General features: G+C 32.9%; 1 protein-coding gene across 1 annotated transcript in view; it reads left to right on the top strand.

The window, feature by feature from the left end:
* The window catches only part of LOC148621677 (uncharacterized), a 46805-nt gene that overhangs the window by 11779 nt on the left and 15409 nt on the right, over positions 1 to 19617 (top strand). Inside the window, exons 3-15 of the mRNA XM_088574086.1 lie at positions 686 to 799; positions 1006 to 1119; positions 1378 to 1491; positions 1990 to 2058; positions 9153 to 9266; positions 10048 to 10127; positions 14282 to 14330; positions 15228 to 15385; positions 15726 to 15840; positions 16375 to 16488; positions 17403 to 17516; positions 18517 to 18630; positions 19201 to 19314. Coding sequence (XP_088430212.1) covers positions 686 to 799; positions 1006 to 1119; positions 1378 to 1491; positions 1990 to 2058; positions 9153 to 9266; positions 10048 to 10127; positions 14282 to 14330; positions 15228 to 15385; positions 15726 to 15840; positions 16375 to 16488; positions 17403 to 17516; positions 18517 to 18630; positions 19201 to 19314 — 1383 coding nt within the window. The remainder of the gene's footprint in view (positions 1 to 685; positions 800 to 1005; positions 1120 to 1377; positions 1492 to 1989; positions 2059 to 9152; positions 9267 to 10047; positions 10128 to 14281; positions 14331 to 15227; positions 15386 to 15725; positions 15841 to 16374; positions 16489 to 17402; positions 17517 to 18516; positions 18631 to 19200; positions 19315 to 19617) is intronic.

Genomic DNA, 19617 nt, shown 5'->3' with positions numbered 1-19617 from the left:
GGTTATCTAATACTATAATTATACTGATACTTATTCAATAATGATTTACTTGGATATATAGTTTATTTCTTAATTTTTTCCAACTTCCGTACGGGGGAAGTTAAACGGAACAGCCTTTATTTTGGCTACGCCTAGGAAATTTTTTTCACAAAGATTACCGTATTTGTCATATTAGAAAAGAAACAATTCCTTCCAGGGGTAGATTTGTACTAATTTTAACATTGGTGTCGCTCGGTGTTAGGGTGTATCCATCTGCGCCATGAAAACTGATTTGTTCAACGTGTCATAGTTTTCCTTTCCTCTTTCGTCTACCCCGGACTTGACTTTTTATGAGCAACTCGGCGGGTGTTTTTAGAAAAGGCAGAGGACGCTTACCCTACCGGTGTACCTGGTCCATGCTCCTAGTTTTTAGTGGAGTCCGAGTTGCTCATCTGCTTTTGTTACTTTGTTTGTATGATGTCTTTGGTTCCCTTGATTACTCTTTAGTTACTCTTTGTTCTTTGTTGCGTGTGTCTGTTTTCCATGTCTAGCCTTTGTCCCTGGATTACATTCTTTTGATAACCGCTATAACCTTGGTTCCCTTGATTACTCTTTAAGCACATATTCATCCAAACGCTAGCAGAAAATTCAAAGATTCTCCAAATAGCGAATCTGGATCAATCGAATTGTTTTTTTTTATCTGTAGACATAAACGAATGTTCCTCTGATTCCTGTCAAAATGGTGCCACATGTAATGAGCAGGTGAATAGATACAGTTGTAGATGTGTACAGAGATATGCCGACATTAATTGTCAGACAGGTACAACTGTATACATAAATAAACTAAGTGCATGAATAATCTTCGCTTGCAAAGTTTAATGTTAAAAGTTATGCTACATCTTTTAAAACTGCCATAAATGAACATACTGTTATATTCATCATATGCATTCAATTTAACGTGTTTTTGTTGACTATTTTTATGAGTTATAAAATTTTGCCAAATATTATTTTTCTACTTATCTACAGACATAAATGAATGTTCTTCCGACCCATGTAAAAATGGTGCCACATGTAATGACCTGCTCAATAAATACCGGTGTGATTGTGTACCCGGATATACTGGTTCTGATTGTCCGACAGGTAAATTTCGCATAAGTACAAACTAAAGATGAAAAGTGAATTGAATAAACTTTTTAACGAATTTTTAAAATTTTTGAGATGTCTTCAATAGACTAAGTGATGATCTAACATAAAAAAACGGATTGGTTATTCTGGAGGGTCACTCTAACATATTTACATTCTAGTAGATATTGTCTTCAATGCCAAATTGTATTTTCCATAGCGATTTTCTTTGCATTAAAAATTAGACTACGAGTAACTTCTATAGTATGATTTCAGATATTAATGAGTGTCAATCTAATCCATGTCTTCATGGAGGATCCTGCAACAATTTGATTAACGCTTTTTCATGTAATTGTACAGGAAGATACGAGGGAGACATTTGTGAGACTGGTAAGTTAGATCTACGTTCTAAATTGTCGACAACAATGTCGTTATATGGTATTGTAGAAAGGATTTGAACAACAAAACTACCCTGAGCAGTGCATTTCCATCTTATCAAACCAGCTATTTTCTAATAAGGAAAAATCAAATTCTTAAATCTCAATTTGACACTCAAATGTATGTAGGTGCTCTTTTTACTCTCTAAATTCACAGTTGCCACAGTCTAGAGCATTAATTCTACATGTTTTGGAATAAAATAGTTCTTTTTGATATAGTAATTTATTCTGATGCTAGGCTTTTGTGTTTAAAAGTAAATTCGTACAATGTATTTTTTTGAAAATATTATTTCTAGTCCTTATATATTCCTAACGCCACAATCTCTAATACTATATTACCGATTTATAGCTGCTTTCACCTAAATAGCACATTTTTAACTGTTAAGAAATAAATGCCATGACTCAGTACATACATTTCTAAAATACTCGAAATTAAATGTTCTTTTTTCAGATTGTAGACCTGGACCAGTCGGTATTGTCTTCGTAGTTGATACATCAAGTAGTCTGGAAAATAACAAGCGTATTAATTGGGATCATAATTATTAAACTTTTTCAATCATGTGGCTATTTGATTAGCTTAAGAAAACAAGGAAGTTTTGATACTCATTCAAAAGACAATCTGATTAAACCAAGTAAGTGCATAACATGAAAAGATAATGGGCATAAAAGCATTTTTTTCTTCGTGTTATAACCGTTCACGACATTTTACGTAAATTCAAAGAATAATTTGCACAAAACTAAAGAAAAGTAAAGAAATGATACTGAATACAATGAGCTTGTGTCAAAGAACTAGGATGATATCAATATGATGATATCAATATACGCAGGTAGTTTGGTAGTCAACACGGACACAGCCCTCAATATACGTAACGAATGTCCATTTCGTCGATTTCAAAGCAGAGGTGAAGTAACGACGAAGATTTTTCTAAGCACGATACAATTATTTATCTTAAAAACATTTTTTGAAATCCGTTTTTGACGTACTGGCTATCCGTAACTAATTCTAGATTTTTTACGTCAATACCATTGGTCTGTTTACCTACCATCAATTCTGCTCTGTTGTTTGTTTTTTTTTTTTATTATCACAAAGTTTTTTCGTTGGTATTTATGGGATGAGTTGGACCTCAGGACACCCCAAAACCTTCTTGAGCGTTATTATGCCCATATTTGGGCATGCATCATTTATAAAAAAAACTTAAAAAATGGTTCTTTGACGTGTTTTTTTCGTTTATAAGGGTGATAAAAACGGAATCGATGCTTTTAGGGCTTGATTATAAGCGCTATAGTTGATTATCTTTTCGCTAGTGTGTTTTTTTTCTTTTCTGTACATTTTATTGTTGAATCTCTGTTTGAAGACATAATTTGGTTAATTAAGCATTATTTGACATTTCCATGTTCAGTTTGAATATTGGTGGTCGATTGACAATATGAAAATTCTTCCGGTATAGGTATTAATCTTCCTGTATTTACGTTCTGAAGATATTCGTCATGGTCAAAATCTTCCGAACTATCCACAGGTTTCATATTTGCAGTCAAAGTTATTATATTCCCTTTTCCAATTTTTGGTTCCCAAAACCCTTTATAAGACTTTTCTTGCCATCTTGATCATCTTTATTCTGCCTACCTGGGCTTCTCACCTTTTCGTGGGAAAAGCCGAACTCACGAACCTAGATATTGCTTAATACAAATGTCTTTTTGCGCCCTGTGCCAACAAAAACTGCCGTTTAAGGTTGCTTGAGCTAAAATAATAAGGATGTCCATCGACTTGTAAACTGTAAATTCAAAAATCATTTGCATTCGGCAAAGAGGAAAGAGATGAAGGAAAATTGTGAAAAATCTTCTACCCATGATTCTTGTCATTGAAGGGTCCAATAAGTTAAATCCTGAAACAATAAAAAAGTATTCCTGACCTGTAATAAAATAAAATAAAAATAGTAGGTGGATAAATAAATAGTACTAAAACGAAATTACAGTGAATATATCATATAAAAGACAACGATAGATACGATAAACGCGATCAAAAACAATATCCTATCGTTTTGAGCCATCATTTGGTAAACCATTATGAGTCAGACGAGCCAACTCTCTTGATATTGTTAATCTAACTACTTAAAAGCGATATTTGACATCAGTGAACTTCATCTTAACTCAAACAATTCTTACCTTCTGTTCACAGTCATTTCGAATTAACCTTTGCATTCTAAGTCTATTTTCCACTTTTTTTTTTTTTAAATATTTCAGAATTACCTTATGCAGTAGCCCAAATATTGACATAAGAATATTCCTTTGTGTATCAGACTGGGACAATGCTGTGATACTTGTAAATGAATAAGGAATGAATTGGCAGGCCGCCGCCACAACTACGTGTACCGCCAGATTTCACTTGATAGGGAGCTTTTGGGGGTATAGAAAGTTCAAATTTCAGAGTGGAATTACCAGAAAACGAGCTGCATGTTTATGTCAATTGAATTACATTTGTCATACCATTTCTGAAAGTCATAGCACTAAAAAAAAACAAAATAAAGGAAGTTATAAATTTGAGAAGTATGAGGACTTTATGAAATATCTACAATTAAAATTAGATTGATACAACCATTATTTTAAATTAATGTTAAATGCTGCATGTATTTTGTTCGTTTTTGACACCTCGCTTACGTGCTCATTGTTACCAAATACTTTTACAACGTCACAGTACTTTAAAATTTGGGATTTAAACATGTTTGACCTGTCTTCTGCTCTGCTTGTATCCATTTTAAAATACACGTCTGTAATTATATAAATATATATTTTATGTTTTTATCAAACATTTTTATGTTTTTATCAAACATTTTTATGTCTTAACCTCAACATTTAACGTTATTATATGATTGGCCAAATAGATCATTGTTATGTTGTAATTGATAAGTGGGGTAATAAATTGGTGTGTCATGTCCTAAATAAAGTAAGTGTGTTTTATTAAACAAACAATGAATATGAAAAGAAAACGCTTGATTTGACAAAAATAGTAATTATAAAACCTCTTTGATTAGATTAGTTTTATTGTTATATAAACGTTGACTCTTTTTATAGAGTTCATGATTGATTTCCACAAGATACGCTTTTGTTTTTCTTTAAGTAAAAAGAAAACAGCAAATATTCTGCCTATTAGAAACACCTAGTACCTCCTCCAAAACAATCATACGAACAGACGAACAAACAAACAAAACAAAAAGCTTAAGGCTGTTCGCTGGTTTTTGTCGGATTTTTGGATTTTTCTGGTTTAATCCATTTAATAGCATCAATACTTTTTGCCCAGTGGCCCCCACTTTTTCATATTTTCATTTAACACATCTTAAAATTATATTTATTTTATGAAATCGTTGTTAGTTCTTCAGTAATTGTTACTGATAAACTACTAAGACAATGCCTATAGAAAGTCTAAAGACATCCTTCCCCCCTCCCTCATAATTTCAAATGCTTTTTTTTTTTCTCAAAAACGAACACACTGACCCAACTATGGTTTCTTATTACATTGTTATAGCATGAAAAAGTAATCAAGGGAAGTAATCTAGCGGCAATAAAAAGAATGTAATCCAGGGAAAAGACCAGTCATGGAAAAAAGACAAACACAACAAATAACATAAAATAACCAATACATACAAAGCAACAGAAGTAAATGAGCAACTCGGACTCCACAAAAACAGGGAGCATGGACAAGATGACCGGTAGGGTAAGCGTCCTCTGCTTTTCTAGACACACCCGCCGAGCTGCTCATAAAAAGTCAAGTACGGGGAAGAGGAAAGAAAAACTATGACTAATCGGTTATCATGGTGCTGATGGATCCACAACTGCATGACGACGACCATAAAACTCTTAAACTCTTGTAGCAACATAAATCTGTTCCATAAGCCTTATTGTAAGAAGTCTAGCGTGCTGCTACAAACAGTCTGTAAAGTTATGACGTGAGAGTTGTGATATGAAAACTCCATACGCAGGTGCTAACAGGATGTTGCCTCAGATGAAAGGAAAGTTGACAATACGGAATGAAAAAAGTCATAGCGTTTGTCGTATAGTTCGGTCTTTAGTTTTCCATTACCATCGATCTCGAAGTGTAGGTCAATATATAAGGCTGTCTTCACAGTGTCTGTAGTGTCCTTTATCTAAAGTTCTTTGGGGTAGATGCGAAAGATGTGAAAGATCTTAAAAGATTTCGCAACCCTTTGAAGTTTTTTTTATTCTTGAATAAAGCAGCGAACACCCTGAAGTAAATACTATTTCCGCATATCAATAATGAAATGGGTTATTTCGAATGACCTTATTCTACTACTCATGCTCACGATAAGAAATTACTGCAATATCCATTCTTATAACAACTAACACTTTGATTTCACTGAAAGAGAGTTCGCATTCGCCTCGTTATAACGTTCGTCGGTGTATACCTCGGTTATCTGGTCTTGATTTCGAATTTGTTTTCAGCTCAGTATACCGAAAGACCTAAAATGGTGGAAAAGAATAAACCATCTTTCTCGTTTAAAAATAGGAATCCTGATCATGTTTCAGATTTCGAAACACTTTCGATTTCCAGCTTTTGCATTAATTGCGCGGTGCATATAGGTTTCTACGATATGTTTTCAGGTGAGGGCAGAAAGATGACACTTTGTTTGAAAATTCTAGTCCTTAGTTCAGCTCTTGGTTAGTATGATTAACATACATTTACTATGACAGGGATTATGCTTATTACAATACTTTACTTGTGAATAAAACCCCCCCCCCCCCCAAAAAAAAAAAAAAAAAAAAAAAAAAAAAAAAAACAGTAAAATTTACTCTAACTTTCTGATGTATTTTAGCATACACCTAATTCATTTAGTCTGATATGTCGAAGAGACCTGGTTCAATTATTTTAAAATGTGCTTAACATTATTAAGATATTATAATTGTAACTGCATAGAAACGTATTACACTTTTTTTCGTAATTTACAATGTGTATTGAGGTATTCAATGGCTAAATGATAAGAAAGTACTTATTCATTTAACATTTTATAGCTGATTTTTACTGTTAGTTCAGTTCAGGAAAAATATAGATAAATACATATACTTACATTTGCATTGTATTAAAATGGATATTACTTAACTTTAATCATAGAGGTACATTTGAAGGGACCATTTGAAATTTTGCCAGATATGTTTTAATCTTATATATATCATATGTGTTGTGGCTAAATTCAAATGTAATAATGCATATTTTATGGACAAATGATTCTTATTATTGGAGCATGTGAAAACATGTATTTCGAAGTGTTGGTAATATTTCTCTTATTGAAAGGGAAATCAGAAGAATCAGGATTCATTCGAATGACAACAAAAAATATAAACTTCAATGACTAGACAGGACAAAAAAAGGACACACACAGCATTGAAAAAACGCAATGAGCATAATAAAATCGTCAGCTTTCCTCCGAAGGTTTTGCATATTCACACCGTGCTGCAGTGTCAGCTCCCTGGAAGATTCCAGACCATGAGGCACGATCATTTCTTACAAAACCAACCATATTTTAGAGACGTGATCCTCAATGTAAAACAGATGAAACCCATTGTGAAAAGAATATATAGTCATGCATGGTAAAAATTAATTTTTTGTATAGCTATATATTAGTTTTTATTTCATTCACATGATAAATCAATATTTATTGCATACGTATTTGATTTGTGTTCAAACAGATCTACGTTTTTTTTGTATCATTCTGATATATAATAATGGGTTGTTTTTAAGGATGTAAGAGTTAAAATATATTTTTAAAAGTTAAAACTTAAACATTTTAGCAGCATAATGAGCAGTCACGTGAACATTTTTGTGGACTTGGACATAAATGTGCTGCAACACAGACTTGTTACCTATCATCTCCATGACCTGCTCATTATGTTCTTTCATGTTCAGGTAATGTATTTGAAACACATTATATTTGCTTTGAAGAATAGAAACAAACGACAAAAACACGATATTGATTAATAATCTACTAAAATTAATCACTTATTATGGGTTAAATATTTTCGTTACAATTGATTAAGACAGTTGTAAAAATGTAGCACTATGTATTCTATAAAACCTTCTGCAAAATACATGTTTTATATTGTTGTTTTTTACGAAAAAGAATTCTCTTTGTTAAGCTTAATCAAAAATTGAGTTAGTGTCTAAGAAGGAATTCGAAATATAAAGGTTTCTTACAGAGAACAAGTGTTTATTTTTTCCTTGTCACCATGGGGGAACCTGTACAGATATAGGGTTAACACACAGCTGTACATGTATATCCGGTTGGGATAGTGCAACCGATTGCTTTACAGGTAGGTTTAACGTAAGAGCCGTTCATGTAGGTGAATTCCTAGATGAGATTGCGGAATCAAGTCTTACAATTACTGCTTTTGCGTTTCTTTTCAATTGTGATAATGCACATGGGTTTTCGTCAAGTAACATATATGTTAAAGTTACTTACTGGGAAGTAATTATCCTCAGTCAAATACATTGTACCGATAAATACCAGTTGTTGTTTGTTTTATCAGTATCAAGAGATTTTGCTTCTTATTTGAATATTTTTTGCCAGAGCTTGCCGAAACTACGCAGACGTTTTGTATCGCGCTAGAACTCTAACAAATAGGCTTCTGGAACAGGGTTATGTTGCTACAAGATTGAAGTCAGAAGTTTTATGGTCGTCACCATGAACTCGTGGATCGTCATGATGTATCCATCTGCACCATGAAAACTGATTTATTCAACGGGTCATAGTTTTCCTTTCCTCGTTTGTCTACCCCGGACTTGACTTTCTATGAGCAACTCGACGGATGTTTCTAGAAAAGCAGAGGACGCTTACCCTACCGCTGCATCTGGTCCATGCTCCCAGTTTTTAGTGGAGTCCGAATTGCTCACTTGCTTTTGTTACTTTGTATATATGATTTTAGTTACTTTATGTTCTTTGTTGTGTATGTCTGATTTCCATGTCTGGTCTTTGTCCCTGGATTGCATTCTTTTGATAACCGCTATAAACTTGGTTCCCTTGATTACTCTTTTAAAGCCGTCTAATGAAATGCCATTCTGCTAGTTTGTGAGAGCATGTATGAAGCATGGCAATGCTAGTACCTAAACCATTAAAGAAAGAAAAACAACATTGCAACAAATGCAAACATAAAACAATATCCAAAAAGAGTATTATGGCCAGAGAGCCTTGTTAAAAAGTCTAAACACATTGAAGTATTTATATTACTTTACAGAAAATTGAAGTTTTGTTTTGAAAACGGAACACCAGAAGAACTCTTCCTCATGAAGAAATAGTTTATATTCATGAAAAAAATACCTAGGCATTTACAAAAAGTGTACGCTCTCCCGTCTATGAAACAAATAACATGATTTCTATTGGTAAATCGTTGATTGTAGTAGGGTGTTAGCGTTGAGTACCATTGAATTTAAAAAATGAGCTCTTTACATGTAGTCTGTCTGAAACTAGGGTGAATTAAAACGAGTGTTCCAGAAATTAACCATAAAAAATGGACGGAGCATCATCAACAGTCATTTTTAGTACAAACACCTCTGCCCTTGAAAGGCTAAGCATACGATCATGTTTGTTGATTTCTCATTTCTTTATTCAGAAATAAACGAATGTTCCTCTAATCCATGTCAGAATGGCACTACCTGTAGTGACTTGTTCAATGGATACAGTTGTAATTGTGAACCTAGTTATTACGGTACTAATTGTCAGACAGGTAAATACCAACTGATTTTACATTGCTTTTAATTAGATGTCATGCATGGATTTGTAAAACTCTTTCTAGCATTTTAGGGAGTAATATAAGGTAATTATATTTCGTCTAATTGACCTTTGATCAAACTCATTTGAGGTATCAATCAGCGTAACTTAAATAATGACATGAAGTCGAATTGCTAGATAGAGCACCCATTTTGAATCCACAATTCATCTGGGATCTTAAACCGTTCTTGTTTTTTTTTATCAACCTGTCATTGTAAAATTATAACGTAATGATGTTGTTCACCTCCTAGACGTGGTATTTGATGTGAAATAACTTGGGTTACAGTAAGCGTAAGATGGATTTTCCAAGAATGAAAGTTTTCTTATAGTATATTACAATTGTTCCGTATAAAATTTAACCTTAGAATTATGTAGATGAAAACCTTTTATACACTAGCTATCTCGACTTTTCTCATAAAATTCGTTTTAATTTTTTACGAAAAAGAGCGACTGCAATAGATTACAACTAATTAGAATTCTTATTTTGGCAAAGAATTATTATTGCTTTTATTCGGCCTTTTACACGTCTCATCTGTATGAATAACTTAAAAAGAAAAGTACATTTGTATAAGCATATACAAATATCATAGACCTGCAGGAGTATCCTATCTGAACTATGCCCTCAGTTATTGTATAATCTAAAAATCTCCAACAGAAATTATATTCCCTAATTTATTTTCGTGTTTAAAATCTGTTTGTTTCATTGTATGTTATCAGCCAAACCACTTTAATTGTAGACATAAATGAATGTTCTTCTGACCCGTGTCAGAATGGTGCCACTTGTAATGACATGGTCAATGGCTACGCTTGTAATTGCGTACCGGGTTATGCTGATGCCGAATGTCAGACATGTATTCTAACACCTCTCTGCTTAAAAAATAGAATTTATAACATCTGGACGACTTGACCGATCAATGCTTTTCCGAATAAAATGGGCCCTAACACTGTGAAAAGGACCCGTTCATCTCATATAACAAAATTGAAATGATATGACATGAAAACAAGCTATTTTATTTAATGAAGACATTTGACTTGATGGAATATTTTAAGCATCATTTTTGATAAAATTAAATTCAATATTTGCGCGTTCTAAAACATTAAAACTATTTTATTGATGGCGACAAAATCGATCAAAGAAAACTGAAACTCTAAAATATCAAAACAAAGAAAACAAATGTTATCAGAGGACGAAATTTAACTAGCAACAACACAAATGACTATCAGCATATAAAATTGTAATCGAAATAATAAAATAAATGTATATTTTCAACACGAACTACATTATAAATTTAGGGCACAGACAATATACATAAATAGGGTAAGAGTTCTCTGTCCTCCTGCTTGCTCTTATAATACGATGGACCTATGGCATTGGTCATACGAAATGAATGAAGGTGGTCATATATCTTTGAAATAATGACTATGATTGCTAAGCAGAATAATTAGCTTCATTTTTTCTGAAAACCTAAATAATATAAAAATATTGTATCAGTGAAGAAAAAGAAATGAAAATCAAATAAAATATATACAAAGAGTAATCAAGGGAACCAAGGTTATAGCGGTAATCAAAGAGTAATCAAGGAAACCAAGGTTATAGCGGTAATCAAATAGTAATCAAGGGAACCAAGGTCATAGCAGTAATCAAAGAGTAATCAAGGGAACCCAGGTTATAGCGGTAATCAAAGAGTAATCAAGGGAACCAAGGTTATAGCGGTAATCAAAAGAATGCAATCCAGTGACAAAGACCAGACATGGAAAACAGATATAGAAAGTATCAAAAGTAAATGAGCAACTCAGACTCCAATAAAAACTGGGAGCATGGACCAGGTGCACCGGTAGGGTAAGCGTCCTCTGCTTTTCTAGAAACACCCGCCGAGCTGCTCATAAAAAGTCAAGTCCGGGGTAGACAAACGAGGAAAGGAAAACTATGACCCGTTGAATAAATAAATTATATTTATTCATAGATATTTTAGATTTGCTTCCGTTACTTCCATTTCTATAAAGATAATTGTACATTTGTAGAAATAAACGAATGTTCATCTAACCCATGTTTGAATGATGCTTCATGTAATAATTTGCCTAATGGATACACATGCAGCTGTATTTCTCGCTATTCTGGTACAAATTGTCAAAAAGGTATATTCTACTTACATTTGCATGGCGTAAAAATAGATATCACTTAATTTCAATTATAGAGATACATTTGCAATTTTATTCAGACGAAAGGACCATTTGTTCCAGATATACTCTCCTCATACAGCATCTTTGTCATTGTGTTTGCAAAACCGCTTTGTATTGATGCCATTTTTATTTTAAATATACAGGAACATTAATGTAAATTAAATTTTGATTAAGATACATTTACACTCTTATACATTGGAAGGTACCATTTGAAATCAATTTAGTTGAACACGAAGTATAAAATTAAAAGCAAAGTCAAATTCAAATATAAACCCAAATATATTTATTTACACACTATAACAAAATTTATCATTTTTTTCAAGATGTGAAATAAAAAGAGACAAACATTTTTTTATGTTGAATATACGAAACTATTGCATATCTTGTCTCAGTAATACAGTTGTGTTTAGGAACCAACTAAAGAATTATATTGTATAGTGACAACCATATTCATCAAAGTCCCATCTTTCTTGGAGTAAGTTGAAGTCTCCTTGAAGAGTAGGAATAAACAAAAAATAACCACAAAACAGGGAAGCCAGACACATACAACAAAAAATGTGAAATCACAAAAAAAATAATAAGAAGAAAAAAATTAAAAATAAAATAAAAAATAAAAAAAACCATGTACAAAGAAACAAAAGTAAGTGAGCAACCGGACTCCTCAGTTATCTAGTACCAAGAATGGGAATCACAATCTTTGTGACACTAACTAACTTCAGTTATCTAGTACCAAGAATGGAGATCACAGTCTTTGTCTTTTGTTGTAACATCAACTAAAGGTTAGACATATGTATGCTTGTGTATGAATTTGTGCTCCTAGAGGTTGCAGCTGCCTTGTCTTTTTCGATTAAAAGCTACATAAAATGATCAAGCTTCCAAAAGAATGTGCAATTTGGCTACATCTGTAGTGACGACAATTGATTTTGCATCGTTTGTGTGTCTCTGTAAAAATTGTTCATATAATTACTGAAATTGAAATAAAATGAGACTGGGGGCACTATTACGTTTTTCTTTTTAACTTAATTCAATATATTGAAATTTAACCACATTTTCCATATACTTAAGGCATATGTAAAAGTAGGTATTGACTAAAACCCAATTATGTTATCAATAGCAATATATAATAATGTATCTGCACGTACACGTAAGCAATACGTATACATTCGGTCCATATGTTTATCTTTTTTTATAGCACAAAGTTAGACACAATATATATGTTCGCTAGTTTCTCAGTATTCCAGACCTGAAGATGAATTTACTTAACAGTATTAACAGAATTTAACAGTAAAACCTACACTGTACTAGAACGAAAGAAATATATATAACGACAAAAGGACAAAACTACCATCATTAGAAATAAATCGGTCGCTACAATTGCTATATGACCTTCCGACAGAAATTAAAGCCTTTTAGTAAATAACAAACCTTAAATACCGCCTATTATTTATTTGAATGGTTCCTGAGAGAACATATACTTATAAAACAAACATTACAAACGCGATTTAAACATTTTATGTAGCACTCCAGATAAGAATCATGCAAAATGTGGTTCATGGTTTGAAAGCCTACATATTATTATTTTTGATATTTTGTTGAATTTTCTGTGGTAAACAGAAATTTATATGTGATATTTTATATAACCCTTGTTCTTATATACTTAGGAGATAAAAGATGTGTTGAATGTACTCTATAATTCAAAATTAAGGGAGATAACTCTGTACATGACACTTAAATACGAAAGAAACTGTCGGATTTTCATTGTGGATTATATCATAATAGGAGACATATTGGAATTAATGATAGTTATATTTCATCATAAAGACATATAAAGCAACTAAATAACAAAAATAAAAATATGTAGCCTATTTTGGGGTGTATCACATATTACATAATATGCTTGATTTTTACAGAGATACTACTTATATTTTGATAAAATTCTTCAATACCACAGTTGTCTCCAAAATAAAACAATTCACATTATAAATGAGCTCGGATACCATTGAAATATGTTAATTTTTGTAAAAGGATGAAACATGTTCAGGCATTTGTGGGAACAAAACAATTTTTCTAATAATAGGTTATTTTGTATAAGCATGCTAAGCATTGAAAAAATAAATTGTAGGTTTAAATTTACAAATAATTATAATACCTTGATTTTTAAATGCCAGAACTTACAATGGCCATGTGTATCCACGATCATAATTTATTGGTTAAAAACCACCTTATTTTCTTTTTAGTTAAAATTGGGCTTTCCAAAATCGTTTTATTCATTTCAATCATTTTTTGGTTGTCTAATTGTACATTTTAAATTTTACATATAATAAAAGATAAGCGGAAGTTCTAATTTTTACTTACCAAGAAAGGAAAAACAGTGACGGTAGTTATATGGAATCATTTTTAACATTTGTCGTATGAAAAGTGGTAAGTGTAAAATGCCTTAAATGTCATATTATTATATTGAATATATCTCTAGTGTCAGTTTTGTTGTTAACCAATGTGTATTAGCATGTAGTATGGTAATAAAAGTATGATACTTTAGAGGTCAGTTCAATGATATTGCCCTTTTCAAAGAGAAGATTAAACATTAACATTAATTAGAATCCTTGTACGAAGTCATATAAATCAGTGTCATTTTCATTTTATTAAAGCACAATACACACACAACTGATTATTTGAATTACGTTATATTGAATCCATCCTGTTTTAAAAAATTAATTGTATATAATACGTATAATCTTTGAAGGAAATTGGTTGTATTTTAACTGGAGCATTTTTTCTTGAAGCAGATAGATGATCATGCTTGTTTTCATCAAAGTCGTTGTTTTCTCTGTTACATTTTGTAAGTATGTTAAATACAGGAAAGAAATATAGTAACCTGAAACAGTCAAATTATTCTTTACGTAACATTTCCATTTAACGTATTTTAGTCAATAGTATGAAATTACAAAATAAACATTTTGTATTCGTTTTATTAGTAAATGAATTAATTACCTGAGATTTAGATATGGGATTGGGTAAGACCTCATACAACACCTAAACTGCCATTAAGTATAGATATTTGTTAATAAGTACTTTTATCGCTTTGTAAATTTTCTTTAACTGTTTAAGCCTGACGCCATGTTTTTTTATTATTTGAAATTCTTCCCTTTGTTGTCAAATATTGTGCTTGCATATGGAAAAGTAAATTGGAAAAATATAAGAGGATGCTTATTCCTGACTTGCGGACCAACATTTTGTCAACATTTATCTCCCTTTGGAACAGGTGTCTATTCGGAACACGTAAGGTTTTCCATCTGATATCGACGATACTTATAATTATATAGATATAATTTCGAAGTCTCTCTAATCGATAGTCGGATTAGGGTGCAGAAAAAGGAGGTAACTCGAATGAAAATGGAATCCCCAGCTGACAAACACAACGGTGTTCTAAAATTTACAGGGTGTTTCATTTTGTTGGTATGTTACATAAGGATGATTTTCATTTGTATCCCGGGTAAAGAAAATTTATGGCAGGGTCAGTAGAACGAGAAATTCCCTTTTGACTTTCGAGATTTTCTAAAGTATCGTCGATATTGGATGGAAAACCTTACGTGTTCCGAATATATACCTGCTCCAAAGGGAGATAAATGTTGACAAAACGTTGGTCAGCAGGTCGGAAATAAATTGCGTGTCGTTATGTAGTTGTGTTCAGTTAGAAATTCAAATGGGATCAATATCAAATATGTTTACTTATTAGTTGGTGTATATTCACACTATGCCGAAGTATCAGCTCCTTGGAAAATTCCACACCACGAAGCAAAGTCTTTTCTAACGAACCCAACCAGATTTAAAAGAAGTGATCCTCGGTGTAACACGGATGAATACTACTGTGAAACTCATAAAGCATCATGCAGGGTAAATAAGAAGTATATTTGCTTAATTTTAAGTTCAATTATATATACTAGTGAAACGATGCTAGGAAAGTTATATATAATAATTTATCTTGTCGACAAGTCATCATACATGACTTTTGGTAATTATATTTTTATATGATTCTACACAATAATGAATCCTACTCTCACCACAAAAAGACAATAGAGAATACAATTAAAAATTTAATCAAAACCAAATTGAACCAAAACCAAATATAAAAAAAAACCGAAACAAACTTTAGGAAATTCCTGATAGATATGGTGTTATCATTTTATTATAGTTCTCCTTGTATCATTGATTTGTTTGATTTATTATATTTCAGCAATTCAACGAACAGTCACGTGAACACTACTGCGGACTTGGGCACAGTTGTACTGCAACGCAAACTTGTTATTTATCTACTCCATGTCCAGCTCATTATGTTCTAGGATGTTCGAGTAACGTATCTGTCATGCATTTTTTCGTACCTAACATCTTCTCTAAATTTTATTTGGCTCGTTTGAATTTGTTGGAATTTATTCAGTGTTTTAATTTGAAGAAGAAAAGAAAATATATCAATTTCAAGAACCTTTTACCACATGTTTCATAGGAATAATTTCACTGAACATATAGCAGCTTCATCAACAAAACTTTTGACCACTAAGATAATTTGAGTTTGATATCAGAATAAAAACGTTTTGCTGATTTTTACAGAGCTGTTTCCCTTAGGTGTTGTGTACCACCTTAACTAGCTTAATAAAACAATGAGACTTTGGTTGCCATCAACATGACTTTTTGTTTTTTATATTTTAAATTGGGATTTATTTGATTTTTTAAGATACACATGTATATAATTTCATATCATACTCTCAATTGGTTCATAATTACATAATAGCAAGAGCATTTTTGTTTTCACATATTTTTTAGAAGATTTTAGTACATAATTGCTTCTAACTTCTAAAATAAATGAATGAATTTTATGATATTTACAGCGGATCTGTGTTTATCTTTACCTTGTTTCAACGGGGGAACATGTGCAGTGACGGGATCTACGCACAGCTGTACATGTGTTCCAGGTTGGGATAGTGCCACTGACTGTAATACAGGTAGGTTTGTACACAGCTGTTCATTTGTTTCAGGTTAGGATAGTGCCACCGACTTTGCTACTTGAGTACTCAGTAGGTTTATCGATCGAATACTCGAGTACTCGATCGGTAAGCCGTGATTACATCTTTGATATTACATCATACTGGACAATGACGTTAGGTGTTAGATAAAAACAGTGTACTATAATTAGACCAATTTCAGTTTTTTTTAATAAACAACACATATGTTATTATGTAATTCATGGAAAATCGGCTATTAGGGGGAAACTGTAAGCCATTTTTTAACCTAAATGTACTTTTTTTAGAAAAATGCCTTACGGTATTCAATTGACTTCCCTGAAGGCTGTGAATGATATTCAATGATAGTTATTGAACAAACATATGTACAGGTATTAGTCTGAAGGTATTATCAAAACATTGTCATTGTGACAATTGGCAGCTTTTAGGTGATTTCATCTCATCATACATAACAACAATGCATGCTTGCAAAGGTTAGAATTATAGGATAGCGGTGCTCCAATCCATGGCCAAAAAACAACTATATGACTCGTTCGCTGTTTCTCATGAAAAAAGACAATGATGGGTAAACCCTAACACGAACGATTTTTTATTTAGTACACGAGCAGCTACCCGTAACTATCAAGCGATAATAGATTACTCGTTGACATCCCTAATACTAAGGTCTCCACAAATCTGCCATTGTGTACTTATTGGATACAATCATGTATCAATAGAAATCAAGGGTTCCAATGTATGTAGCAAAAAAAAACAAAAACAAAACAAAACAAAAAACAAAAAACAAACAAAAATAAGAATGATCACAAAACTGAAATGCTATATAGTATATGGATAAAAATCATGTTTTTCCATTGACAGCATTCAATCATTATAACTTGTGTTTTATGTAATTTCAGAGGTAGACGAGTGTTCATCTAATCCCTGCGTTAATGGTGGTACATGTACTGATCAGTTAAATAGATACACGTGTACATGTGAGTCTGGATTTACCGGAAACAACTGTGAAACAGGTATAAATACTAACTCATCGCAATTCCGATTTAGTTTTAGATGTCAGTCCTCGGTAGGAAAACACTCAGATTGTTTCTGAAATAATGAGTGATGATTGTTATTGTATGTGCTGATGTGACCTCTGAATTACCGATTATGATGCAATAGCATGTAAATACTATTTAATCAGCGCCGGTATATTCATGCCGCAACGGAAGATGGGGGTTTAGCGTGATGTAAAACCTAGATTTAACCGACCATTTTGTTTGACATGCCCGTACTAAGTCGGAACATTGCGGTTCTAGCTGCTGCGGTGGTGTAAAATCTTTTTTCCAGATTTGTTTTGGACAAGACTTGATTATGGATCGGATAAGTGTTCGGTTATTTTGATGTTACCCTTATTTCATACTTTTCATTTATATCTTAACATTTCCGTATTTGAAATTAACCAGCCCCGTGCAGGTCCGGGTGATAAAAGAATAGGCCTACAGCAGCGCTAAGCTTGTCGTATAAGGCGACTAAATTGTGCTCAGAATCCTAGCCGGGGGCTAGGCGCTCTGCCCACAGAGCAACTGGGATGTGTGCCCAGGTGGTGGAATGGGGTACCCCTGGCGTGTTACATGCTGGGGTTGTCAGGCTATAAAACGGAAAACCTGACCGCAAACCATAGTGGTGCACCGTGTTGGGAAAGATGTCACGTTCCTCGCACGTTAAAGAACCCTGCTGTGGTATTCGATAGGGGTAGGAACCTTTGCGCTCCGCCACAGGAGGCTAAATTGCCCGACGTTACCCATCCCCCCTTTTTCCAGTGGCAATCAAAATATGTCGACCCTATTATCCTTGTGACCCATCCTTTTTTTCATTTCATGTTCATTTTATCATCCATTTCATGTTCATTGTCTGAATATAGCTGAAATATTGCTGCTCGGACGTTAAACCCCAACAAACTTGAAATTAACCAAAGATAAATATAATCTAACATTCAAACTGATTTTGTAAGATACGAGAATTCTTTTTCAGATATAAATGAGTGTGCATCAAACCCTTGTACGAACGGGGCCACGTGTGTTGACAACATTAACGGATATCACTGTTCCTGTGTTCCTGGTTACACTGGTTCTAATTGTCAAACAGGTAGCGTTGAATGGATTATTTAACCTTATTGCAATGTAAGGTAAACATTTGCTTGGATCTTTTTAAGTGCTTCACTAAGGCGTTATTATCTGTCTACATTGTTGTGAAAGTGTTTTGTACGATGCATTTGAATCACATGGACGGGTCTCAACCACGCCATTAGTACAGATTCCATTTTGGCACATTTTGTACAATACAGTTCATTCTAAGTCATTCCGCAGTATCACCAATATCTGAACACCCACCAAAACTCTCTCAGATCAAAAGTAGCTATAGTCGGCGTCACATAAATAACATACTGTTAAAATTTGAATAAAAATATTTTCTACGACTTTATTGACACCTACCGGCATTAAATTGTCTTAAATGACTTGCTCATTCGTTTAGAATATTAAATTTAAATTCACGCCACCTTTTGGAAAACTTAGTGAATAAGAATTATTGAAAAGTGTTAAAGGTTTCAGCATTTTTGTTTAAGAATCCAAAGTGGATGTTTTTTTCTGTTGCTCTACTGGTTTTCGTTATAATGTACGACAGTTGCCCTAAAACATTCTACATGTTGAATTACAGACACAAATGAGTGTTCCTCTAACCCCTGTCAGAATGGTGCCACATGTAATGACTTGATTAATAAATACAGCTGTACTTGTTTACCCGGATATACTGGTACTAATTGTGAGACAGGTATATCAAGCTTATATATCATTCATGAACAAATCCATTGCCTTCCTTTCTTAGCAATGCTTAATCGGTTTAGCCCAGTAGTCGATTTCACAAAAAATGTAAGTAAATAGATAATCGTAAGTAATGACGTCACAATTTTTGTTTCGATTTTGATGTCATAAGTTTTATACAATTAGACTCGACAACCAAATGTGTTGCATGTATACTTTGAGACATTAACCTGATATAAAAGACCGAAAGCTGGTTAATTTACAGATACTGATGAGTGCGCCTCCCATCTCTGTCAGAATGGCGCCAAATAAA

This window comes from Perna viridis, chromosome 3, assembly GCF_037379345.1.
Source record: "Perna viridis isolate PV_CMFRI_1.1 ecotype Kerala chromosome 3, ASM3737934v1, whole genome shotgun sequence".
Classification (NCBI taxonomy): Eukaryota; Metazoa; Mollusca; class Bivalvia; order Mytilida; family Mytilidae; genus Perna; species Perna viridis.
Note: the sequence above shows the minus strand (reverse complement) of the source record. Positions and strands in the feature narration are given on the sequence as shown.